Source organism: Theropithecus gelada, chromosome 9, assembly GCF_003255815.1.
Source record: "Theropithecus gelada isolate Dixy chromosome 9, Tgel_1.0, whole genome shotgun sequence".
Classification (NCBI taxonomy): domain Eukaryota; kingdom Metazoa; phylum Chordata; class Mammalia; order Primates; family Cercopithecidae; genus Theropithecus; species Theropithecus gelada.
The window spans coordinates 126580419-126607656 of NC_037677.1; the positions used below are offsets into that span (position 1 = coordinate 126580419).

At 42.4% G+C, this 27238-nt stretch overlaps 1 protein-coding gene across 1 annotated transcript in view; it reads right to left on the minus strand.

Annotated features, from left to right (window-relative positions):
* Positions 1 to 5430: 5430 nt before the first annotated feature.
* The window catches only part of C9H10orf143 (chromosome 9 C10orf143 homolog), a 48796-nt gene continuing 26988 nt past the window's right edge, over positions 5431 to 27238 (minus strand). The window contains exons 2-4 of the mRNA XM_025397032.1: positions 20995 to 21159; positions 20824 to 20886; positions 5431 to 5730 (exon numbers count right to left, since the gene is read on the minus strand). Coding sequence (XP_025252817.1) covers positions 5701 to 5730; positions 20824 to 20886; positions 20995 to 21159 — 258 coding nt within the window. The 3' untranslated portion in view covers positions 5431 to 5700. The remainder of the gene's footprint in view (positions 5731 to 20823; positions 20887 to 20994; positions 21160 to 27238) is intronic.

The following is a 27238-nucleotide window of genomic DNA, read 5'->3' on the forward strand; positions in this document are numbered from 1 at the left end:
CTTCTGCATGTGTGTTACATTTTAATAAAAAGACCACCCACACATGCACAATGTTATGGCCACTGCACAAGAAAGATCAAAGAACAGAGAAGCAAGTACAGAAACTACTCCATGTATGATAAAAATGGAACAGACAGTCAATGGAAAAGATGTGGTTAGAATAACTGGTTAATGTTTGGGGAAAAGATAAAGTTAGGTCTATCACTCTTTACCCTCCAGAAAGTTGTAGCTAAAGTTCTAAATATCAGAATTGTGCAAAAATGTAGACGTATAAGTTACAATCAACTCATGTAATGTACATGACCTTGGGGAAAGAAAGGCCTTTCTTGAATGATTGTAAGACTAGAAGCCAGCAAAAAAGAGGCTGACAGATATGACAGAGAAAAATTGTGTGGCAAAGGATATATAAATATCATTGGTGAAAAATAATAAACTGGGAAAAATATTTCTAACATGAGAGAGAAACAGATTCAACGGCCTTCATATATAAAGAACTCTTAAAAATAAATAATGAAGACACATGCTCCAATAGAAAAATGGGCAAAGGTGGAAAGTTTACAAAAGACACACATGGCCCGTAAGCATCTCCGAAAAGCAGTGTGTGGCATTCAAATTAAAACTGCAACTAGCAAATATCATACTGGCATCAATCAAAAGAGAAGACTTGCCAAAAAAATCAAAATGGAATTTGCTTAAGCTTCTACATCAACTACCAATTTATAGGAAACACAGGTCAGGGAAGCAGGTAAAACCTCAGGGAGATATAATTAGCGAAATCAGCACAAACTCTATAATCCAGTTTCAGGAGAGGGAAGGGAGAGAGAGAAGATCCTTGAACAGAGAGAGAGACTTAGGAACCCATCAGCTTGTCACAGGATGTGGCCCTCATTCGGATCCCAATTCACACAAGTTATAAAACACAAAACAAAATCATCATGAAATGGATTAAGCATGTAGAAATTTCATCAAAAGCTAGCTATTGCATGATATAAGGAATTATTGCAAATTTTGTGTTAGGAGTGACAATTTTATTGCGGTTTTGCTTTTCAAATGTCTCTTTAGGAGAGACATTGAAAAAAAGTGCAGCTGCAGTCATACTCTGGTATTTGCATCTAACGGTGGGACCAGGTGGGAACAGGCAGGCAGGACTGGCAGTGGCCGATCATCACTGGAGCTGAATGAGAGCTGACAGAGCTCCTTGTCCTGTCTGTTTGTCCTGCCTACTTTTGTGGGTGCAAAATGCTCCATGTTAAAAAATGTTTCTGCCAATGTTGGTGCACAGGGACAGGACATAGGCTCTTGGTACCTTTCCAGAGGGCAGAAAACCAGAAGTGCCCTCTGAGCCAACAGCGCAACTTCTAGAATGTTCTTTTGAATATAATTGCAAAACTTTACAAAATAAAAGGATGTTTAGAGAGCAACTTCTATAACAGCAAGTAGATAGATACAACCTAAGCACTCATTATGAAGGAACTGGGTAAATGTAGCATTTCCATTTAACGGTATACTGTGTAACCACTTAAAATGGTAATCTAATATATATATTAATTGACATGAAAAGATGTACATGATGTTAACATTAAAAAGTATATGCAGCCACGCGCAGTGGCTCACGCCTGTAATCCCAGCACTTTGGGAGGCCGAGGTGGATGGATCATGAGGTCAGGATGGATCATGAGGTCAGGAGATCGAGACCATCCTGGCTAACACGGTGAAACCCTGTCTCTACTAAAAATACAAAAAAATTAGCCAGGTGTGGTGGCGGGCGCCTGCAGTCCTCGCCTGTAGTCGAGAGGCTGAGGCAGGAGAATGGTGTGAACCTGGGAGGCGGAGCTTGCAGTGAGCCGAGATCGCGCCACTGCACTCCAGCCTGGGCGACAGAGTGAGACTCGGTCTCAAAAAAAAAAAAAAAAGTATATGCTAGGCTGGGTGCGGTGGCTCACACCTGTAATCCCAGCACTGGGAGAGGCCAAGGTGAGCAGATGGCTTGAGCCCAGAAGTTAAAGACCAGCCTGGACAACACGGTGAAACTCCACCTCTACAAAATATACAAAAATTAGCCGGCCGTGGTGGCACATGCCTGTGGTCTCAGCTGCACAGGAGGCTGAGGAGGTACTCATCTGGGCCCGGGGAAGTCAAGGCTGCAGTGAGCCGTGATTGCACCACTGCACTCCACCCTGGGTAAGAGGAGTGAGACCTTGTCTCAAAATAAAATAAAATATAAATTTTAAAAGTACATGCTTAGGAGCACATATTCACATAGAAAAAATTTTGAAAAGACATACGTCAAAATGTGAACATGAGTTACTTTTGAGTAATGGAATTATGGACGACTTAATTTCATTTTTATCTAAAATTTATAATTAAACTTTTTTTTCTTTAATAAGTATGGATTTCAAGTATACTTTTTTATTGTTTTAAAAACAAATTTGGAAATTATATTTTAAAAGGAGGAAAAACATGTCAAATGATGTTAACACATCTTTGTTAACCACTTATCACGCTTTTGAATGTTCTAAAATGAGTTTCACAAGTTGTTGGTTTAGAAACTTACTTTGTGAAATTATTAAAGGTATGTTTTCACATTTTAGCCCCTATCTCCCCCCAAAAGCAGTAACAGATTATAATTAAAGAACAAATTGAAAACTTTTCTAATGGAAATACACACACATCAATGCCCAGTCTGTTTCCTCAGGGTGTAAGAAAATGTCTTTTTCCTCCTCTTTTGACAAGAACACAAACATGAAGCACTTTAAAGGGATAATCCCATTTCACGCTCGTCATGGGCGCATCAAGACCCAGTTTAGTGAAATCTATGCAGGTTTTGCCTATTAGCTAATCTGTTTTAGTACCTGTGGTGCTGACAAATTCATTTGCCTGGGAGAAACAGTTCTGCACGCGGCGAGCTCCTCCAGGTAATCCCAGCAGGAGGTGGGTTGGGCTGGAGAGCAGAGACTGTCCCGTGGCCAGGGACAACTCTGGAGCCAGGAAGGTGGGGCTGAAGGCCAGGATGGATGCCAGGGCAGCTGTGACAGCAAGTCAGGGGGTGGGCGGCGGGTGGCTGTCAGGAGACAACAAGGCCAAGGGCAGGACCTCTGTCCACACAAGGTCAGACTAGGATTGGACTGAGGTGTGGACCACACCTAGGAAAGTCTGGAATTTCTGAGCCTTCTATTTCATGGCCTGTACTAAAATGGCTGAAAACACCAAGAAAATGTTGCCATCCCCTCTTTTAGGAACCCAGTGACAAGCTCCTCCATTCCCTTCACAGTCCAGAAACTCCAGCACCTGGATAAAGCTGCTGGTTCTCCACTGTGGTGGTGAATATCAAGTGTCAACTGGATTGAAGGATGCCAGGTGTTGATCCTGGGTGTGTCTGTGAGGGTGTTGCCACAGGAGATGAACATTTGAGTCAGTGGGCTGGGAAGGCAGACCCACCCTCAATCTGGGTGCGCACCATCTAATCAGCTGCCAGCATGGCTGGACTAAAGCAGGCAGGAGAATGTGGAAAGACTAGGCTGGCTGAGTCTTCCGGCCTTCCTCTTCCTCCCGTGCTGGATGCTTCCCGCCCTTGAACATCCAACTCCAAGTTCTTCCGTTTTTGGACTCTTGGACTTACACCAGGGGTTTGCCACGGGCTCTTGGGCCTTCACCAACAGACTGAAGGCTGCACTGTCGACTTCTCTACTTTTGAGGTTTTGGGACTCAGGCTGCCTTCCTTGCTCCTCAGCTTGCAGACGGCCTATTGTGGGACCCCACCTTGTGATCGTGCAAGTCAACACTCCTAATAAAGTCCCCTTCACATATACACCTATCCTATTCTGTCCCTCTAGAGAACCCTAATACACCCACATTCTGGCCAGTTGCACCTCATCCCTTTCGTCCTTGTCAGCTGGTCATCATGTTTCGTGAGCTCTGCTTTTCCAGAACAGAAGGACTGCTTTGGGCTGGAGAGGCTGTGCACCGGGAGGGAGGGTGCTGACACCGAGGAGTTGCATTGGGGGCTAAGGACAAACCCTGAGGGGGACCTCCCCACCACACAGATGGGAACCAGAGGCTCCAAGAAGTCTAAGGACTCATCAAGGTCACGTGGAGATGGTCGGTGGAGATGAGATGGGAACTCACATCTGTCCGACTCTCAAGCAGGGGCATTTTCCTTGGGGCAGGAGGATGCCTGGGGACTGTTCTCTACAAAAGCCAGCTTCGTATGAATAGCTGGAGGGACGCGCGCCACGTCAGCTACAAAACACCCACCTGACACTGCGTGGACACCTGCTCTCTCCAAGAACGAGGGTGAGAAGGAAGAGTTTACACACAAAAAAGAACATGCTGTGAATCTAAGAGTTTTCTCTTTTTTCCCATAAAAATTAAGATGTGTATCTCATCTTAATTAACAAACTAAAGCGCTTCATAAGAATCTTTCGTAAGGCCACAAATGCCAATACCTTCTCCCTCTCTCCCAGCTTTGGCCGTTTGGCACGAACTGGCATTTTTTAATCAAGTCACAGCTCTGGGATCTTACCCAGGGTTAATGAAGACGTGTCCTGTAATTCTGGATCATCCACATCCCAGGTGGCACTGTACCAGTTTCAACACCTTGTCTTTCTCTGCTCCATCTTTCCCGTACGGAATTCTCCCCATGGCCGAATGCCATGGCTACTTACAGAGCGGGTTCTTCCCACATCGGTGTGGAGGACACTCCCTGGAGGGAGCACGTTCCCTGCAGATAACGTGATGCGCACAGGAGCTTACAAACAGGACATCTCAGGAAGCTTTCAAACCCAGAGAAAATAATGCCAGCCTCACAGTCAGACAACACATTGAAAACCCAGGAGAAAATGAGTAATTTCCACTTGAATATAAAAGGCATTCTGTCTCTGATAACCTCAGTTGGGGAACAGATTGGACACTAGCACTTAGTAAAATTCACTGCAAGATTGGAACGTTTTAAATATAAAAATAAGCCTTTTAATGAAAGAATGTGTAAACAGCCCTGGGTACATCCACAAAACAATGAAGAAGCATCCTGGCTGCGTCTGGGCGGGCCTCCACAGCTCATGAGTGCCCAAGCTCATAGGAAGTTTGATACAACATTTTTTGACTTGTAAATAATGCAATTCATCTCCCTCTCAACCAGGAACATTTGAAAGGAGGCTATAGTACGTAGTAATGATTTGGGGGATCTTTTTCTTTTTTGAGACGGAATCTCGCTCTGTCGCCCAGGCTGGAGTGCAGTGGTGCGATCTCGGCTCACTGCAACCTCTGCCTCCCAGGTTCACACCATTCTCCTGCCTCAGCCTCCCGAGTAGCTGGGACTACAGGCGCCCACCACCACGCCCGGCTAATTTTTTTTGGTATTTTTAGTAGAGACAGGGTTTCACCGTGTCAGCCAGGATGGTCTCGATCTCCTGACCTTGTGATCTGCCTGCCTCGGCCTCCCAAAGTGCTGGGATTACAGGCGTGAGCCACCACGCCCAGCCTTGGGGGCTCTTTTGAAGTGACGTGGATTCTCCTGGCTCTCATGCAGAGGATGGTGGATTTACTAGAATGAAAGGACAAACTTCCCCCCACCCACAGAGGACACTGGGCTGCTATTTGAACAGGGAAATCCCCAAACCCATCTGTAGGAGATTCACATTTGCTGCAACATGAAGGGTTAAAAACCAAAACTGGGATCTTCTTTCTTCCAGCTTGCATCTTCTAATGATTCTTGGTATGGTTAAAATGTCCCTACAAAGATAAAACAGCACATTGCGGGAATTAATTTAACTTGGCCAAATTAATACACCTTGGCTATACATGTGCCAACACAAAGCACTACATTTAAAATGACTATTTGTAAGCGATATCTTAATTCCTGAGGTATCTGTTTATAGATATATTAATATATATTACATTAAGATATTTAAAGCATTTCCAGTAGTGACTGGTACATAGAACATTTTCAATAAATGTTACTTCCCTTCTTTCCTATAGTACTATGAGGAATAACAAGAGAATGAAAATACTATTCATATATTCATAAAATAAATTTTTTAAAAATGTCTAAATATGGAATCAGGATTCAGCACAAAAGCAACACAAAAGTGGCTCCTCTCACCAGGGACATCTTGCAGTAACAGAGGCCCCTGACAATCCCCACCAGGGACCCTCCGTCCCCCCACCCATCTCCTGGGGCAGGCCTCTTATCTCCTCACCGTCACCCGCAGAAGTAAGTGGGAGAAGCAGATGGCTGGGGATAGACAGTTGGCCAGACACTGTACCACTGTGCAATGAGAGGCTCGTCGGCACTGAGGAATCTCTGTCACACTTGGCCACATATCCTGGCACATAGCAGCGTGGCACTCTGGCCCACAGGCAGAGACAGGCACAGCCTCCCTGTCCTGCAAGGACTCCACCATCAGGGCAACAGGCTCCTGAGCTGGCTGCAGCCCAGGAAGGCTGGGGTAGGCTGGGCAGTGAGGGAACAAAGCAGTCCAGTCCTTGATGACATCCCTGCTTCCTGGAAGGCAGGGGCTGCCCTGACCCAAGGGGACCAGACAGGAGAGACTCTGGACTTGCCTGGAGGGACTATTAGACAACAGAGCACTGACGTGAGACACTGATGGCTCCTTCGAGTGATCAGAACAAAACGCTACAGGAGCCAGGGAAGAGAGCACGTGACCCTACCTGGTGAGGGGCCTGAAGGCTTCACACAAGAGAGGAATCCTGGGTGGGCCACGAAGGAGCGAGAGAATCTTTGGAGGTGGGAAGGTATATCCCAAGCGATAAGAACAGCACAAGGTCAGACCGTTCCAGGATCGGAGAAGCTGTGGCGGCTAGAGCGGGGGCTTGTGGTGCACAGGACAGGGATGGGAGCAGCTGTCTGGGAGGTCAAGCAGCACTGAGATTTGAAGGGCCCTTGATGCCATGGTGCATACAGGTGCTGCATTTATTCAACAGGCCTTTACTTCCCAGAATATTCCCAGAATCACATGTGTAGCAGGTATCCCTTTGCAAAAGGACATTCATACAATTCTCAAGGTCTTTCATAGTGTAATGGACATCAAATCTCTAAAAGGCAGCGGAAAGTACGTAGCATTTCCTGAACTTCTTTGGACAAGAACCTGTTCTGTAGGGAGACTCTGAGCACAGGAGCCCAGCTGGCAAATCGCGGCTCTGGGCCATGCACTGAAGGGGCAGAGTCGGAGGAAGCCTGGGAGGCTCACTCTGAGGTGCAGTGGGGTATGCAGGCCCAAGAGACAGTGGGCTTCTCTTAGGGCAGAGACGGGAGGATTGCAGGGAAATGCAGTTTAATTCATTTCAAAAAAGCTATTCACTGAAGTGACTTACTCCTGACGCATCCTTCCCTGCTCTGTTCAAGGAGGGGTATATCTGGAAGACATGTTAAAACTTGGGGACAAAGATACAGCCACATCAATTTGAGGACTGAGACCCAGAATTTTTTTTTTTTTTTTTTTTTTTGAGACAGGGCCTGGCTCTGTCACCCAGGCTGGAGTGCAGTGTCACAATGATGGCTCACTGCAGCCTCAGCCTCCTAGGCTCAAGAGATCCTCCCATCTCAGCCTCCTGAGTAGCTGGGACTATAGGTGCTTGCCGCCACACCTGGCTTTTTTTTTTTTTTTTTTTTTTTTGGTAGAGACAGGGTTTCATCATGTTGTCAAGCTGGTCTAGAACTCCTGGCCTCAGGCGATCCACTCGCCTCAGCCTCCCAAAGTCTTGGGATTACAGGTGTGAGCCAATGCATCTGGCCAAGACCCAGAATCTTAGACACAAAGGAAGCTTTAGAAATTGCTCTTTAACCCTTCTGCCCTGGTGCGATCTCAAGCCCCCGCATCATTCTACTCTCTCTTAGACACAAAAGAACCTTTAGAAATCGCTCGTTTAAACCTTCTGCCCTGGCATGATCTCAAGCCCTCACATAATCCTACTCTCTCTTCTTGACATGTCCCAGTTTGTCTCTGTCTCTCTCAAAGCAAGCAGCCCCCAGTGACACCCAAAGAGAAGCCTCGTACTGACCCCAATCTAGACCGGGGCTGGGCCAGTGGGACCTCAAGTCCTCGGACTCTGGGACTCACAGATGGCCCACACCAGCCACCGGAGGCAGGTCTGATGAGGAGCTTCAGGCTCATTGTGCCTCGACTGTGAGTCTTACTGTGGACAATTAAAATGCCTTGCCTCCTGTTTGGTCAGGCTTGAAGTCATTGGATCAGCAATAATGGAAAAACCCTTTTCCACTTTTGGTAAAACACAGTTCCACGGAGCAAGAGAACGACGTTTAAGAGGGAGTTTTTATTTGCTTCTAACCCTGGGATGAAAAGGGGCTGGGGCCAGCTGCTTCTGGCTGCACCTGCTGCCCAGCGCCTTCTCCTCTGCACCCTTGCGGCACACGTGTGTGGCCTCAGCCCTTCTTTCATCTCTCACTGCAATGGCTTCTTTACGGGGTTTGCCACCATGCATGAACTCCCTCAAAATGTCCCCCTTTCCTTTTTGGAAGCCTTCCTCGCTGGGGTCTCCATGACCTTTCTGTGGAGCCAGCAAGGACAGCAGGGCCAACAGGAATACACCTCACTCCATCTGGGACCATCACGTGAAACACCAAGATTGATGCCTGCACCTCCGGTACATCTAGCTGCAAGTCATCTCTGTAGACTGGGGGAGGAGAGAACTGCACCCCACATCCCCTACCCTTTTTGCTGAAGCCATTTTTCCTTCATGGGCAGAGCCCTGGCTGTGGCTAGCTCTCTGCTTCTCCCCGAGTACCTGTGTGACAGAATGACAGCAGCTCTCTGTGGGTTAAAGATGTTGATGATTCCTGCCATTACCATCTGCCAGAGGAGTCATTTTTTCTTCCTTTAACAGCATATTCATCTTTACTGCCACAAAACACTGTCCCTTCTCAAGATAATTCTTCAAAGGCCTACAGTAAAAGCTTGGACCTCTAAGCCAATCATCGGTCTTTGCCGGCACGCATCTTTGTATGGTGAAATGTCTTTAGAGCACCTGCGGTGCCCTGTGCCGATGGACACCTGTCACACCCTTGCCTCATCTTCCTCCCTTCCTTTTTGGAGGTGTCAACACTCGAAAGTGGGTGTGCACCCTTCTGTACCAGTCATAGCCCCAACAGGAAACAGATACAGGGGCGAACAGGAGACCTCACAAAGGGGTTATTACAAAAGATTCGTCACAAAGTTGCCTGGGAGCCGCGAGGGACAGTGCAGGGGCCAGAGCCAAGGGATAAAGGGCAGCAGCGGCTGCCAGAACCCGGGAGGAGGAGGTGCCACATGCTGCCGGCTCCTTCAGAGGAGCAGACACTGGCCAGGGGACATGGCCACATACCCTGCCCTCGCTCTCCAGTCTCCTGTTGCCTGTCCCAAATACCCCTAGAGGCTGAGCCCAAAGGGAAGTGGGAGAGCCCAGGCACCCCCCGATGTAAGCCATACAGGCTGGCCTCCTGTGCAGATGCCGGGAAAGGTGGGCAGTGGATCTGACCTGGAGGGGCAAACAGAACACAAAGTCCAGAAATGAACTTACCAGACAAAGACTTCACCTCAGCCATTTTAAATATGGTCAAAGAACTAAAGAAGGTCATGGCCGGGCACGGTGGCTCACACCTGTAATCCCAGCACTTTGGGAGGCTGAGGCGAGTGGATCACTTGAGGTCAGGAGTTTGAGACCAGCAGTCAACACGGTGAAACCCTGTCTCTACTAAAAATACAAAAGTAGCCAGGCGTGGTGGTGCACACCTGTAATCCCAACTACTTGGGTGGCTGGGGCAGGAGAATCGCTTGAACCTGGGAGGCAGAGGTTGCAGTGAGCTGAGATAACACCACTGCACTCCAGCCTGGGCAACAAGAGCGAAACTCTATCTCAAAAAACAAAAAAAGATCATGATTAAGAATTAAAGGAAAGGAGAATGATGTCTCACCAAATAGATAATCATCCATAAAGAGAGAATTTTATACATATAAACAGAAGTTCTACAGTTTAGAAGTATAAGTGAAATTAAAAATTCATTAAAGGGGCTCAACAGCAGATTTAAGCAAGCAGAAGGAAGAACCAGTGAACATGAAATCAATTGAGATTATCCAGTTTGAGGAACAGAAAAAAAAAAAGCGAAGGAAAATGAACAGGGCTTCGAAGAGACTGTGCAGCACCATCAGGTGTCCCAACACACCCGTCAGCGGGAGTCTCAGAGGAAAAGGACACGGAGAAAGGGCAGAAATAATATTTTTTAAATAATGGCCAAAGACTTCGCAGATTTGATTTGAAAACATTAATCTACATATACAAGAAACTCAATTAACTTCCACTAGCATCAACCCAAAGGGATCCACACCTAGACACATCATAATAAAATGATCTAGAACCAAAGAATCTTGCACACAGAAAGGGAGAAGCGACATACCACGTGCAAGTGAGCCTCAGTGATACTAACAGCTGATTTCTCATCAGACATCGTGGAGGGAGAGGCAGCGAGATGACATATTCCAAGTGCCAGGAGAAAGACTGTCAGCACCTGTTACTCTAGTTCAAAACCATGTGGCCATACATGCCTTTCCTCGATGTCCAACAAAACCAAATGACATTGAAATTATAATGATAGAGAAATGAAGACATCCCCAGATTTTAAAAAAACAACAACAAAAACAGAAAATCTGTCGCTAGAAGACTTGCCTTACAAGAAATGCTGAAGGGAGTCCTTCAAGATGAAATACAGAACACTAGATAGCAACTTACATCCTCATGCTGCAACCATGTGAATGGAGTTTTGTTCTTCTAATTGAGTGTTACCAGTAAATAAGAGTCTATCTATTTTTGTGTGTTCATCTTATATTCAACCACCTTGCTGGATATTAGTTCTAGCAGTCTATCTGCAGATTTTCCGGACATCTTTTTTTTAAGAGATGGGGTCTCACCCTGCCGCCTGGGAGGGAGTACAGTGGCATAATCATGGCTCACTGCAGCCTCTAACTACTGGGCTCAGGCGATCCTCCTGTCTCAGCCTCCCAAAGTGCTGGGATTATAAGCATGAGTCACTGTGGTCAGCCTTGGATATTCTATGTAGATAATTACGCCATCTGGAATAACAATTTAGATTTTTCTCTTTCCAATTCTTATGCCCATTGTTTCTTTTTCTTATCACATTATGCCAGCTAGGAGCCCTAGCACACCCAGCAGAAGTGCTAATAGCATCCTCGTCCTTTTCTCTTCAACACAGATGCTTCCACTAAGTATCACATCCTTAATTTTTAGAAGAAGAAAGCCTTCTATTTCTGTTTTGTGGAGTTTTTAAACATGTATCATGAATGGGATTAGCATCTGACTGTATGCTGTTTCTGCATCTAATAGATCATCTCTTTTTCCCTCTGATCAGACAATGTGATCGTTTTCCTAATGTTAAATCATCCATGTGTTCTTTCACACAGGGTTTTTAAAATCTGTAAAATCCATGCGATGGTAGCTTTTTGATAACGTTCCCAGATTCTTCCATTGTTACTGACCTGATTCTGTTCTCTGTTCTTGAGTCAGTTTTTGCAACTGAATTTTCTGGGGTGGGGAGAGGAACCCCACTGCAGTGGCCATTGCAGCCCTAGACCTAGTGCAGCCTGTCCACATGCATGTCACAGTGCAGTCCCTTAGCATCTCCAAGATGCATTCCAAGGTCTTCTGGCATCTATTGCTACTAATGAGAGATCTGTTGTCAAATTCTCATCCCTTCATGCTTGGCCAGTAATTTCTCTCTAGCAGCTCTACAGATGTTTCTCTGCCTTTGATGTCCTCCAGTGTCATTATGACCTATCTATGTGTGGATACATCACACCCAAGACTCACCGTGATTCTTCAGACATACGAAAAAAGGTACAGACAACAATATAACAAACACTCATGAACCATCACATAACTTAGGAGATAAAACATTAGATATCACCAAAACATTGCACCCTGAGCCCTTCCACTCAGTGGAAACAACTCCCTTATTTCGAAGTTGTTTACCACTCTCACAAATGTTTTTATTCCTCTAGTACATATATATGTTTCCCATGCTTAAAATTGTATCTGGATAGTATCATTCTACATAGATCCTTCTGTAATTTCCTTTTTTATCCATTTGATCCATTTTCACTGCTCTCTATAACATTTCACTGAGTAAATATGTTGCAATTCATTTATCCATTCTATTAATGAACATTTAGGTTGTTTCTGGCCTTTCTTATGCTAACAGTGCTACAACAAATATTTTGTTTTGTTCTAAGACAGAGTCTTGCTCCATCACCCAGGCTGGAGTGCAGTGATGGGATCTTGGCTCACTGCAACCTCCACCTCACAGGCTCAAGTGATTCTCCTGCCTCAGCCTCCTGAGTAGCTGGGACTACAGGCATGCGCCATGCCCAGCTAATGTTTTTGCGTTTTTAATAGAGATGGGGTTTCACCATATTGGCCAGGCTGGTCTCAAACTCCTGACCTTAAGTGATCTGTCCGCCTCAGCCTCCCAAATACAACAAATATTTTGTATACACTTTCTTGGGCATCAACTAAGATATACACCTAGGACTATATCTTCTAGCTCACCAGAAATGCACACCATAAGCTTTACCCATTTACATGGCTTCTGAGGAAGTGAACGTGTCCTTTCACTCTACAACCTCACCCACACTTATAGCACCATTTTTATTTTTGCTAATTTGATGTTTTAATTTGCAAGTCTTTAAATTACTAGTGAGTTGAACACCTATTTATATTTATTGGACATTCTGAGTTTCCTTTTCTCTGAACTGCCAGGTCATATACTTTGCCCACTTATTTACTGGACTGATTTGCATATTTATTCAAGACACCCATCTTTATGTTGTGCAAAGAGCTTTTCTTAGACAATGATGAAGGAATTCTGATATGTAGCATGTCAATATATGTAGTCATATTCTATATTTTCTTTTTCCTTTTTTTTTTGAGACAAGAGTTTTGCTCTTGTTGCCCAGGCTGGAGTGCGATGGCGTGATCTTGGCTCACCACAACCTCCACCTCCCAGATTCAAGCGATTCTCCTGCCTCAGCCTCCTAAGTAGCTGGGACTACAGGCATGCACCACCATGCCTGGCTAATTTTGTATCTTCAGTAGAGACATGGATTCTCCATGTTGGTCAGGCTGGTCTTCAACTCCCAACCTCAGGTGATCTGCCCACCTTGGCCTCCCAAAGTGCTGGGATTATAGGCATGAGCCACCGTGCCTGGCCGTCACATTCTATATTTTCTACTAACAATTTTAAAGTTTTTTTTTCATATATAGGTTCTTATTAACTCCCACCCCCACCTCCCACCTCCTAGAATTGATTTTGTGTGGGGCAGAGATCTAATTTTATCTTTCCTCATACATGGATAACTAATTACCCTGGCACAATTTATAGGTCTATGTAAATCTAATTTATAATGCCTTCAAACTGCCATATATGCATGTTTAAATATCTCAATTTTATTTCATTGGTTAGTCTACGCTTGGGCCAGTAATACATTGTCTTAATGGTCACAGCTTTGTAATATATCTTGATAGCTGATGGATAATTTCCCTTGCTTGTTATTCTACTTTAAAATTGTTTGACCACATATGCCTTTCTTCAATTCTGGAAAATTCTCAGCCATTATCTTTTCAACTATTCTACTCAAACATTCTCTAAAGTCCTTCCTTCTGGATTTCCTAATGGGCCTTCTCATTCTTTCCTCTATGACTCCTAATTACACTTTTATACTTTCCATCTTCTTATCTCCCTTGCTATGCTTGGGGGATTTATCCAGCTCTATCTTCTAATTCATGAATTCTGTCTTTAACTGTGTCTAATCTGATGACTTTTTAAAAAAACTTCAGTGAACATATCATGCACTTTTAGTTCTTTTTAAAAAAATCGTCCAATATTTTTTTCAAACTGCCTTCCTTTCTTATTATGGCTTGATTTCTTCTTTAATCATTTTGTAAAATAACTACAGGATACCTCAGAGACATTGCAGGCTTGGTTGCAGAACACTGCAATAAAGTGAGTCACACAAATGTTTTGGTTTCTCAGTGCACATAAAAGTTTTGTTTACAATATGCTTGTAGTCCATTAAGTGTGCAAACAACATTCTGCCTAAACATATGTACACACCTTAACTTAAAAATACTTTGTTGTTTAAAAATGTTGACACGGAAGCATGAGGTGAGGATATGCTTTTGGGAAAATGGCACCAAACAGACTTGTTCAATGCAAGGTTGCCACAAATCTTCAATGAATAAAAACCACAATATCGTCAAAGCACAATAAAGTGAAGTGCAATAAAATGAGGTGTGCCCGTACTTTATATCCAACTTCAGGTTCTTCTATTATTTCAGATTCTTGGAGATTTCGATTCTACTGTTTATTTCCTGACCCCTCTTCTCACCATGGTAGTAGATTCGTTTATGTGCTTATTTTTCTATTGTGATCTTATCCTCAGTAGGGGTTGTTTTATCTCCAAATCTCCTACGCACTGGGTGGTGGAGGCATGCCTACAGGACACTTCTGCATCTGCTGCCACCCAAGGCCTTCAGGACTTCAACGGGCTGCAACTGTGTTTATGGCAGGGCTTCTACTTTTGGTTCCTATACGATTGAGATAAAATAAGCTTGGAGCCCACACCCACGCAAAGCCTGGTGTTGTAATTTCCAGTCCCCTTTTAGGGTATAATCAGCTCTTCGAGCCTCTAAACTTCATGCAAGGATCCAAATTCTAGCTCCCACACCTCTGTTAGGCCAAAACCACATCTATCTCTGGACATGAGCATTCCAGTTCCCAGCCCTGGGTGCATTCTAGGACCAAACCCAACAAGTACCCAGACCCAGTAATGGCCCACTAAAGAGTGTGTTGGTCCCAACGGCTCTACCTTTGCTTTCTCTCTTTGCCTCTTACATGATCAGCTGTGTGTTTTTTATCAACGTCTACCCTGAGTCTCCGCAGCAGGAGGGGGACACATCTGTGTTGGTTTTATCTAACATGTCTGTAGGAAGTCTAAATTGAACTTTTTTCTTTTTTCTTCCAGTCATCTGAAGCCCCTCAGCTCCTTTAGCACCAGAAAATGACCTAAGTAACAGTTAAAATTTTTTTAAAGGTAGTTTTTCAATATCCGTATTCCAGAGAAACTGTCAGCTACTGCTAGAAGCTAAGTCTGAAGATTCTGTCAGTGGTCTATTCAGACCCGCCTATTCTGGGATTCGTATTTGGCTATACTGACACAGCCAGACTCTTCCATTCCCAGCTTATTCCCTCACAGTGTGAGTAAATCAGCCCTGTGTCTTAGCCAAGAGCTTCTCACTGTGTCTGGGGATGAAATCCACAAAAATCTGCACTATCACTGCCACACTTCTCAGAGGGTGTTCGAGCCTGACGCTGGGCCACCAGTGTGGGGGAGTGACGCCGGCATGCTGACTGCAAACACACTGATCAGCCAAAAGAGCAGAAAGCAGAGGAGGCTCCCAGCCGAGTGCTCAGGCCCCTGCCTCCCCATCAACGACGCTGCGTGGCAGGCCAACCGCTTAGCGCCTGGGGACCTCACTTTCCTTATCTGTAAATTGACAGGGTTAGACCAATGAACTCCGGGATCCTTGACAAACCTGGGGGGAGAAATGCATGGAGCACAACTTGATTCTTACAGAATGATCAATGAAGTTCCCGTTGATCCCTCCATGATTGTGTTTTCTTCTCTCAGGACAGAAGAAACAACTGACAAGGATGCTTGCTATCAGCTGTGGCCGAGACAGGACACAAAGAGCAGGGCACTGCGCATCGATCTCTGTTCATCCATGTCAGAACGTTACATTTCCATCTTCGGCCCCGACCCCAGCTTGACACTCGGACCCGCCATAGCAAGCACAGGCAGCGTTCTCAGCCGTCACCGCAGGCACTGGAGGAGGGCAGAGATCAATGGGTTCCAAGCCTTCCTGTTCTAGTGCAGTATTTATAGATGATGTAGATGTAGAAAGCAGTGACCAATAATGTACAGATATGTAAACAAAATAAACAGAAGTATTTTAAAGGTCACCAATTTGGAGATAAAAAGCAATACAAAGAAAAAAATGCATCCATTTAGAATCAGAATAATCATACTTTGGCTCCTCCTGCTGTCCCTACAAGGGAAAACTGAACCAAAACAATAGGTTTGGACCAAACACCTCCCTTCCCCTGTCCTCAATTTCTACTCCTACATTGCCTGACTCCACACACACAGACGTGCACACACACTACATATGTACATAGACACACACATGCACACACACCATATACACCACACACACACAAATGTTGTCAGGCAATAGATTTCAGCGTCAAAAAGTGAATAATACGGAGGCTTATTAAGACTGCTCCCTTGCTATTTGCCCTCAATGAAAAAAAAAAAAAAAAAAGATTAGGCTAATGACAACGCTGGTATCCAGAATCAACATGGGAGCGGAGGCTCCATGGCACCAGGAAACACCATGTTTTGCATGCTGGCTTTTCAGTGGTAACTCCCTACCTGTTTGAGCAATAAAAACCAATAACCACAGATAAAAGGGAGTGAAGGAGCATTAGTGATGGGCAACACTGAAGGGCCTGACTGTATTTTGAAATTTCATGTCCAGGCTCTCGAGACTCATGTGGCTTATCACCGGGATCAGCCCTGCCAGCACTCTGGAGTGCCAAGCTTGCGGACTACTGACAGAGCCCTTGCAGGGGACAATAAAAGCCCAGAGACCTCTGTTAGAAACAGCAACTTTTCTCCCCAGGAGAGTCTGTCCATTCATTAGCTGATTAGCACAGGTAAGAAAACAGAAACCAATCTAGGTATATTTCAAACAGAGGGACTGTAACAGGATTTGGCTACACAAATGATGGAAGCGATGAGAAGCCAAATGGGGGAGCTGATATGGTTCGGCTCTGTGTCCCCACCCAAATCTCATCTTGAATTGTACTCCACATGTGTTAGAGGGGAGCTGGTGGGAGGTGACTGGATCATGGGAGCAGACTTCCCCTTGCTGTTCTTGTGATAGTGAGTTCTCATGAGATCGGTTGTTTGAAAGTGTGTGGCACTTCCCCTCTGGCTGTCTCTCTCCTGCTGCCATGGTAAGGCATGCTTGCTTCCCCGTCACCTTCCACCAGGATTGTAAGTTTCCTGAGGCCTCCCAGCCATGCTTCCTGTACAGCCTGTGGAACTGTGAGTCAACTAGACTTCTTTTCTTTATAAATTATCCAGTCTCAGGTAGTTTTTTTTTTTTTTTTTAGATGGAGTCTCGTCTGTCACCCAGGCTGGAGTGCAATGGCGCAATCTTGGTTCACTGCAACCTCCACCTCCCAGGTTCAAGCGATTTTCCTGCCTCAGCCTCCCAAGCTGGGATTACAGGCACCAGCTAGTCCTTTATAGTGATATGAAAATGGACTAGTACAGGAGCCAAACACTCACCAGGAGGACAAAGTGAGGAGGCAGTGGACCTCGCAGGAGCTGGGCCGAGAGGGACTGCTCTGCAGGAGCTGAGTCCTGGGGGAGGACTGAGAGAGAGAGAGAAAGAAATGCTCTGGCCTCCTCCTCCTTCTCCCCAGCATTACTGTGTCCCGCCAATGCCTCACGTTGGCTGGATTCTCCCAGAAGTCAGAAGCAAAGGAGTCTGGGAAACACAGTCTCCACAACACAGAGGAGGGGCTGAGAAAGGGGGTCAGAGCTGAGAAAAAAACAGGCAACGGCTGACCAGTGATCCAATAAGATCCGAGGGTGGGCCCTTCTCCAGAGGATTCCAGCACTGAGAGACTACAAAACATCAGGGACCAGAGACCTCTAGGAAAACACGGTGCTGAGGAAATACCATCACGTCTCCCCTCAACCAATATCCTAAATCCTTTCTACAGTGTTCTGCCTTATAAACCTTCCTCCCCTTTTCATGTACCTTTTTTTGATTATCTTGGAGACCTCTGGCAGCCCCCTAAGTTTTCACTTAATTTCTTTGAATTTGCAAGGAGCAGCTTCATTTCCATTTTACACTTGGTTACTGTGTGGCCTGGGTACAAGCCAGCCGTGCAGATCCGGGAAAGGAAGCCTGCAGCCCAGGTGACTGCCCAGCGTGGGAGCCAGTGGTGGCAGGAAAGGAAGCCTCCTAGTGATGGCAATCATCCTCTACAGGACTTGCAGCCCCAGACAGTGCACAACAGCGAGAGCAAGCAGCCTGACCCTGGGCAGGAGCAGACGCCCTGGATGCAGCAAGACCAGGTCTCACCACATTCATTTTGATCATTGATAACAAGAGCAGGGTGATACAGGGCTACGAGGCGATGCTCCTAAATAATAACGTACAGCAGGAGGTGAACCCTAACGGTAATTACTATAAGAAACCACCTCAGCCACTCCTGAACCATCGTAACAATGGTTACGATGCGCCAGAATGGGTCAACAGAAATAGACCGAAATGCAAACTTGGAAAATGAGGTTGAAGAGGTCTGCCGAGGAAACTCTTGCATATGGGAAATGTCAAAACCTTGTATGTGTGAGAAACAACTCAATCATAAACATAAGGAAAAGCTTAGGAACAGAAGGACCACCAAGCTCAGACGGCTATACTGAGAATTCAGAGCAGAACAGATCAGATCAGCTGACATCCTACTAAGGTCAAAAATACACTAGAGAATTCAGGATGCAAAGGAGCTTACTGGAGAAAAGCCACCAAATTAACTCAGAATCACATGTAAGCTTCCCATTAGGAATTTCACACAAACTACCCCTGACATCACCTTGGCTTCTCTCTGACCAAGAGAACCATTCTGAACCGCCTACGGGCATCACGGGAGAGTGGGCAGGTCCAGGTGGAAGCAGGCATTTGTGAATGGAACTGCAAGTTTAATAAAGTCTTCTGAAATTTGGAATTTTGCCCCATTGGTGATTTATTGTTAAGCACAACTCCCAGGGATCTTTCATTGCTAAAAATACTATTTGCTTTTTATTTAACACTGAACCTTTTGATGTTTTATAATACAAAAATAGTGTCTTATTATTTTAAAAGCTTAGGAGAGAAACTAGCCATATTATTAGAAGAAGAAGATATATGCAGCTATAGTCTGTTCAAATATCAAGAGGTGTGACTTTTCAAATTCACATTTCAATCTTTATTTACATTAGACTTTCAGAAATAGTGGGTGTAAATATTAAAACGCCCAAGCCTGGGTGAAATTTTATTGAGAATAACTACAAATAAAAGGAAACTGATTTTTTAAAGTCAGTTTCTGAAATTTAGATGAAAAGAATATTGAGTATTAACAAAAAAAAATGATATTTACATATCAATGAAGGTTTTCTGCTCATAGATTCATTTCCTACGAAACATAACAGAGGCAAGCTTGGGGAATTATAAAGAAAGGAAAAACCCTAATCAAATAGGTACTGTTGTTCAAACAGAATATTAGCCAAAATGATCCAATCAGTTGCTGGAACTAAATTTTTTTTTCTTTAAGCCACTCATGCCAGAACACAAGCTCCCAAAGCATTAAGAATCTGTGCTACATTCCAAGTGTTTGCTTCCAACAGACGGGGGGGATGTGAAAGATACATTCCATGGAAATGGGGTCGGGGGGACAAAGAAGGCATCAGTCAGTCATTGGCAAACAAGGAATTCAACCCCAATGGAGGCATGATTCTCAAAGCAAGCATTATTCATTTGTATTCTAGGGTATATTTAACAGCTATGTGAATCAACCTAAACATACTAAATTCAAGTTGCCGGATCTTTAATTTCACCATTGTTCAGAATTACACCATAGAATGCAACATAACCTATGAAAATTTTTCTAAAGAGAGTACAAAAAGTAGCAAAGTATACCTTCATGGAATGAGTTTCATACTAAACTTTGTTTTCATATTTGTCTAAGGAATTCAGACAATTAGAGGTTCACCCTGTCATCAGACATGGTGATGGGTGTCATGGTTTTAGGTCTTTGTTTGAAACAAAATCAGTGCTTATCATTGTAAAACACAGTAGCTTACAGTATGTCAATTGAGGATCTCTGTAATTTATTGACTCAATCTTTTGCTTATCAAAAACAGCAATACATTTCTCTAAAGATCTTTAGGGGGCAATCTCAGAAATACACATACACACACACACAAATTCCTGGTTTCTAGGTGGAATTTAAATATAATTCTATTTTATTGCAATATTAAGATTTCAAATTTAAAATTAAAGAAACCCAAGAATTATAGAGGTTATCAAAGACATATTAACTTGTTCTTGGAGTAAGTTCAAAATTAATAACAAAGGTATTATTATGCTAATATATACTTTATGATATTCTGCCCAATAGAAGAGACTGAGAATCTGACTCTGGCAGTTTCTGACCTCCCTTTACTTTGAATTAATGATGTGAACACTGTGTTCCCTTCTGAAATCTGTGATTTATGTGAAGTTTATGACAGAAACATGCAAGAAAAGCATAAACAGGGAAAAGAAAAAAGCAATGGTGATTCCTATTTGGAAAATTAAATGAGAAAGATCTTTTCTCCAAGATGTCCTTAAATGATTCTCTATTTTAACCAAATCCAATGGCCTTGTCCCTTCCCTAAACCCTGTTTTTTAGAAGGAATTTTAAATGTATTTGTAATTTCTATTTCCAATCTGAAGCTGGACACAAATTAGTTTGTATACCGATAGAATGCTAAGAAAAGCTTAAATCAATTTTCACCTTTTTATTTATGTTCCTCATTCTTCAGAAACGTAATTGCAGTTTTTATTAACTTTGTTTTATGGATCTAATATTTAAGAAGAAGTCTATCTTTTATGTCACAGCAAGAAGGTTAATGCACTTACAGATTCCCCTGCAATACATCTTGGGCAAGGCTGGGCTGAGCTCCTTCCACCATTCTGAGAAATCTATTTAACAAATCACAGTTGCAGATATATCAGAACAATGATTATTTACACTTTCTATTAAAATATTTCAACATGCTCACAACTAGTTTGGTGGGAACAGGAACATACCCCTGTACTTAGCCTCCCCTGGCTACTCTCTGGCCTCGGTGCTGGGGGGCAGCCTCTTGATGGAGGCTCCCGGTCCTCTGGGCCCCACGATGCCAGGACACAGGCGTTCACCGGGTGGCAGCCACGCTCGTGCCCACTGGCTTCTAATCTCCTGCATGCCCGTTTCTGAAACAAACAAAATTTCACTTTAGATGGTCTCATAAAGCACACAACACTCTAATTGAATTTGCTTTCAGAAAACTTCAGCTGCAAATACAGACCCCTGTGGAGCTGGAAAACTTTATAGGGCATTTGAGGAGATGATTTTAAACTTTATCTTTTCAGAATAACAATCATCAATTACATTTAACCTCATTATTTCTTGCATTGCCTGATATTTACTTAGCTTTATACATTTAAAATAGTCACTTCAAATAATTTTGGCTGAAACTCTTGTAATAAACTACGGTGACTGGTTTATTGATATTGAAAATGTGCAAAACCCATAAATTTTATTCAAGAAACTAGTTATATGCTTTTGCTTAGTACCAAATTACATACTTTCTTAATACAATATGAATAATTCACATGTGACTACTTCTCTGTCTCACTGGCACTGAAGAGCAAATTAATTTTATTTATTTCAAAGGTTGCACACACAGTCCATAACTGATAACCTTTGGGAAAGTTAGCATTTGGTTTTTACTACTATGTGAACTAAAGAAAATAATTACAAAAGGAATCCTCTAATGCTAAAGAAAAAAAGTACTCGATTTGAAAGTCCCAAGACTTTCTCTATGTTTAGAGTAACAATGTTGTAACTGACACAGAGTTTCAGAGGCAGGAGGACCTCTGTAAACAGTCATGGAGGCCACCCTGGCCCAGGGCCAGCAATCCACGCCAGGAGCCCTGGCAGCCAGCCCAAGAGGCCCCGCTGCTGGACAGCCCGGATTTCAGAACACACTGCATAGTATACTGGCATCTCCCCAACTTCTTCAGCCACTTGCAAATCACCTTTATGACTTTTGCAAAATGTGTTTATTATCTGTGCTATTATTATTTAATATATTCTTAATGAACTTTTTTCACTTAATGCATTTATACAATATAGAAACCTTATGACTAGAAATGATGCATTAAAAATGGGAGATGAAGGAAAAGGAAGAAGAGTTCTCATTATTGTATAGTTCATTATTGTATAAGCAATAGGTGAGTATTAACTGATGCTGAAAAAAACTGAGAATTGGACAATGAAGGGTTAAATAATAAAACAGGGAACCCAAGGATATTAAATAGGTTTAAACACAAATAATCACTAGAAAATACAAATCCTTCTACATCCAAAATTTTAAAAGAACAAGACCCAACTATACACTGTATACAAGGGACACACTTAAAATCAAGTGATTCTGAAGGGCTACAAATAAAAAGGATGGACCAAAGTATACTAGAGAAATAAAAACAAAAAGAGAGCAGGAGCAGATCACATAGAACACAAGCTCCAAAGTGTGAATACAACCAAGGACTTTTTTTTTAACGCTAAAAGCCACAGTTCACAGTGAAGACAGAATGCTCATGAACACTATGAGCCGAATAATATAACCAAAACCTTTATCAAACAAAGACTACAGGAGATGTGAACAAACACTGTTAGAAACATACTAATAATAGGAGGTTTCATACACCATTCTCGGTACAAGGCAGAGCAAGTATACAGAAAACAAGTCAGGAGATAGATCTAAACAACATAATCAACAAAGGTTGACCTTATGGACATATATATTGAACTCTGTACCCTGATAACAGAGTATACACATTCCTCTCAAGAACCCACAGCACAGTCACCACTGATGGCATTAAAGGAAAAAACCATGATTTCCATAGGGTAGAAATGTAACCAATACTTTCTGATTATAATGCAATAAACTATCAATAATTAACAAAAACAAAAACATGGAAAGGCACTTCCGCCTGGAAATTTAAGAGTCTTATTATTTCTTAGGTCACCAACTGAGAGGAAAGAATTTTTAAAAAATAATTACAATGAAAACACTACATATCAGAATCCATGAAATACATTTAAAACAGTAATCAGAGAAAAATTCATTGCACTGACACTTTTATCAATAAAAATGAAAGAATGAAAGTTAATAATTCCCAGCCAGGCACGGTGGCTCACGCCTGTAACAGCACTTTGGGAGGCTAAGGCAGGCAGATCGCTTGAGGCCAGGAGTTTGAGACCAACCTGGGCAACATGGTGAAACCCTGTCTCTACCAAAAAATATAAAAATTAGCCAGGCATGGTGGTGCACCTGTAGTCCCAACTACTCAGGAGGCTGAGGCGGGAAGATTGAGCCCAGAAGGCTGAGGCTGAAGGGAGCTGAGATCATGCCATTGCACTCTACCCTGGGTAACAGAGCGAGACTGTCTCAAAAAACAAATAATAACAATAGTAATTCCCAGCTCATAAAAACTAGGAAAAGAACAAGAAAGCAAATCAAAATAATACACAAAGAAAACATGAAGGAAAAAGCTAAAATTAATGAGAAAAAAAGAACAGATAAGATAAAATTAATGAGGTGGAGAACAGAAAAACAGTAGATCTAATGTACAAATATAAATCCTGGTTTTTAGAGGGAAAAAAGGTAGACAAACCACTAGTTAAGTTACTCAAGAAAAAGGAGGAGTGAATACAAAAGTAGAAAATAAGAAAGGACCCAGGGGAAATAACCAATGAAACAAGAAATTCTAAAAATCTTAAGGGACTATTTCACAGACCTCTATGCAAGTGAATTTGAAAAATGTAGATTAACTGATAACTTCCTAAGGATAGTCTGATTACCAAAACTGATCCCATTAGAGTTAGAAAGTTTAAACTGATGATTTCCCAGAAGAAACAGAAAGAGTTATTAAGTGACTACCCACAAGAAGCCCCAGGACCACATGGTTTCCCAGGGGAATTCTCCCAAACCTTCAAAGGCCAGGTAATGCCAATGCTCTATGAAGAAGAGTCTAGCACACTGTCTCCTTTAATGAAGCAAATGTAACACTGATAAACCAGACAGAAAGAACAAGAAAATACAATTATGCACCAATCAATTGCTCAATATCGATGTAAAAATATGAAATGAGGTCTAAGATATTCAAAGTATTAGAAAACTCTTAATATAATGTACTATATTAATAAACATAAGGAAATAGTGTGATGACCTCCATAGATTCTGAAAAATCCTTTAACAAAATTTAAAACTTATTTATGATAAAAGTTAAAGAACACAGGAATTGAGGGTTATACTGTTAAATTAATAAAATACACATTCCTTAATTCATTACTAAATGAGGAAAAACGAATAGCATTTCTACTACTATCAGGAACAGGGCAAAGATGCTCACTGTCTCTGTTTCTGTTCAACATTGTATGAGAGGTATTACCCAATATACTGAGACGCGAGAAATCAATCAGCATTATAAGAAGGGGTAAAGTAGTAAAACCACTTCTATTTGCAGTTGATAACCATACATATGTGGAAATCCCCAGAGAATCAATGATAAAACTAACTCAAACAATAAAAGAATTCACTAATACAGAATTAACATACAAAAATCAATAGCTTTCAAATACAAAATAATAATCAGAGAAAATTCCATTTAAAATAATTGCAACAAGGATTAAATATCTAGGAACAAATTTCACAAGAATTTCACAAAATCTATACAAGAAGAATGTAAGACATTCTTGAAAGACACTAAAGTAGATATGAACAAGAGAAAGGACATCCCCAATTCTTGGATAGGATAACCCAGCATTATAAAAATGACAGTTCTCCCTAAATTAATTTGTAAATTCAATATAATCCCAGTAAAAATCCCAGTAAACTATTTTACAGAGTTACATTAGTTGATACTAATGGTCACAATGAAAAACGAATAAGCAAGAAGAGCTAGGAAAACCCTGAAGAAAAAAATGAAACAACTCCTGGACATGAAAACAAACCATAGAGACTCCATAATTAAACACAGTGGCACACAAGGAGACAAACAGACCAGTGTGGTAGCATTAAAAGTCCAGATAGAAATCAAAATATATATGAAAGTTTGGCTTCAAATCACTGTGATAAGGATGGACTTTTCATATTTACATATATAATTTTCATTTTTTTTTTTAAGGGATAAGGTATCACTATGTTGACCAGGCTGGTCTCACACTCCTGGCCTCAAGTAATCCTCCCATCTCGGCCTCCCAAATTGCTGGGATTATAGGCATGAGCCACTGTGCCCAGCAGGATGTACTTTTTAATATACGGTGCTGGGACAACTTGGAAACATTTGGAGAAAAGAAATTTAGATCTGCACCTCACACCATGACGTGGTTTGGCTGTGTCCCTACCCAAATCTCATTTTGAATTGTAGCTCCTATAATTCCCACATGTTGTGGGAGGGACCCAGTAGGGGATAATTGAATCATGGGGGCGGTTCCCCCATACTGTCCTCGTGTTAGTGAATAAGTCTCACAAGATCTGATGTTTTTATAAGGGGCTCCCCTTTAGCTTGGTTCTCATTCTCTCTCATGTCTGCTGCCATGTGAGATGTGTCTTTCACCTGCAATGATTGTGAGGCCTCCCCAGGCACATGGAACTTTGAGTCCATTAAACGTCTTTTTTTTTTTTTTTAAATAAATTACCCAGTCTCCAGTATGTCTTTATCAGCAGCATGAAAACAGACTAATACAACCACATACAAAACCAAACCAGATGCATCAGGGACCTGAATGCAAAAGGTCTAATTATAAAGAACTATCCAATTCCTAGGAGAAAATATGAGTGAATTCTCTAATCTTGGTGTAGGGAAAGATTTTCTAACTGATTCAAATACAGAGGCAATAAATATGATTCAAAATACAGAGGCAAGAAAATCAAGATTGGTAAGTTTTACTATATGAAAATAAAAACTTCTGTAGGGCCAAACAAACAAAAAAATCCTAAACAACATCAAGAGATAACTGATAAAAAAGGAAGAAAAATGTTTGCAACATATATCACAGAAAAAGGGTGAACAACCTGAATATAAGAAACTATTACAAAAGCTGACTGACAAAGGACCAAAAACCTGAAAGATAAATGGAGAAAAGACATAAACAATTTACAAAAGCTATTAAAATGGTCCTCAAACATGAAAAAAGTGTTCCAACGCACTCATATTTAAAGAAATACAAATTAAGATAACATCAAGATATCATGTATCATCAGAAGGGCAAAAATTGTAGAATGTGATATAGCCCCTGTTGGTGAGGCTGCAGGAAAACAGGCACCTCCCACTTTGCTGGTGAGAATGCAAATTAATGCAGGGAAATTTGGCAATACCTAACAAAGCTATATGCACAGTTTTTAACCCAGCAATTACAACTCTAGAATCTACTGTAAACATACACCTCCAACAATGTGGGGAAAAAGCACATTTGCACAGAGTTCTTCAATAATGCAATATATTGGAAACAACCTAAATGCCCCTACACCGGAGAGTGGTTAGATAAACTATGGTACTTCTAAGCAATGAAGTACTATGCAACTGAGAAAAGGAAGAGGAAGATTTCCATGAACTGGTCTACAGTGATTTCCAGAAAACATTGTTAAGTGAAAAACACAAAGTGCAAAAGAGTATCTATAATATGCCATCCTTTGTGTAAGAAAGAAGAGGTTATAAGAAAATAGACACTATCTGCTCATTTCTGCAAAAGAAATACAGGAAGGATATTTGAGAAATGAAAGAGACTGCTTTCCTATAGACAGTGGGTACGAAAGGTTTGGGGAAAAGGGTAGCATGGGAACAGAAATGAAGAGGAGCATATAGCTCTGCATTGAAGCACCAGAGTAACATTTCACATGCCAAAAAGGAAGGGAAAAATCTAAGTAAACCAGGACATCGAGGGAGGGGAACCCAAGTGGAATACAAAAATAATGAACCTAACTACATTACAAATAAGTAACATAGCCACACTGAAAACAACTACCCCAAATAACTTTAAAAAATACTATTTTGGGCCAGGTGTGGTAGCTCATGCCTGTAATCCCAGCACGTTGGCAGGCCAAGGCGAGCAGATCACAAGGTCAGGAGTTTGAGACTAGCCTGGCCAATATGGTAAAACCCTATCTCTACTAAAAATACACAACAAAAATATTAGCCAGGTGTGGTGGCAGGCGCCTGTAGTCCCAGCTACTCGGGAGGCTGAGGCAGAAGAATTGCTTGAACCTGGGAGGTCAAGGCTGCA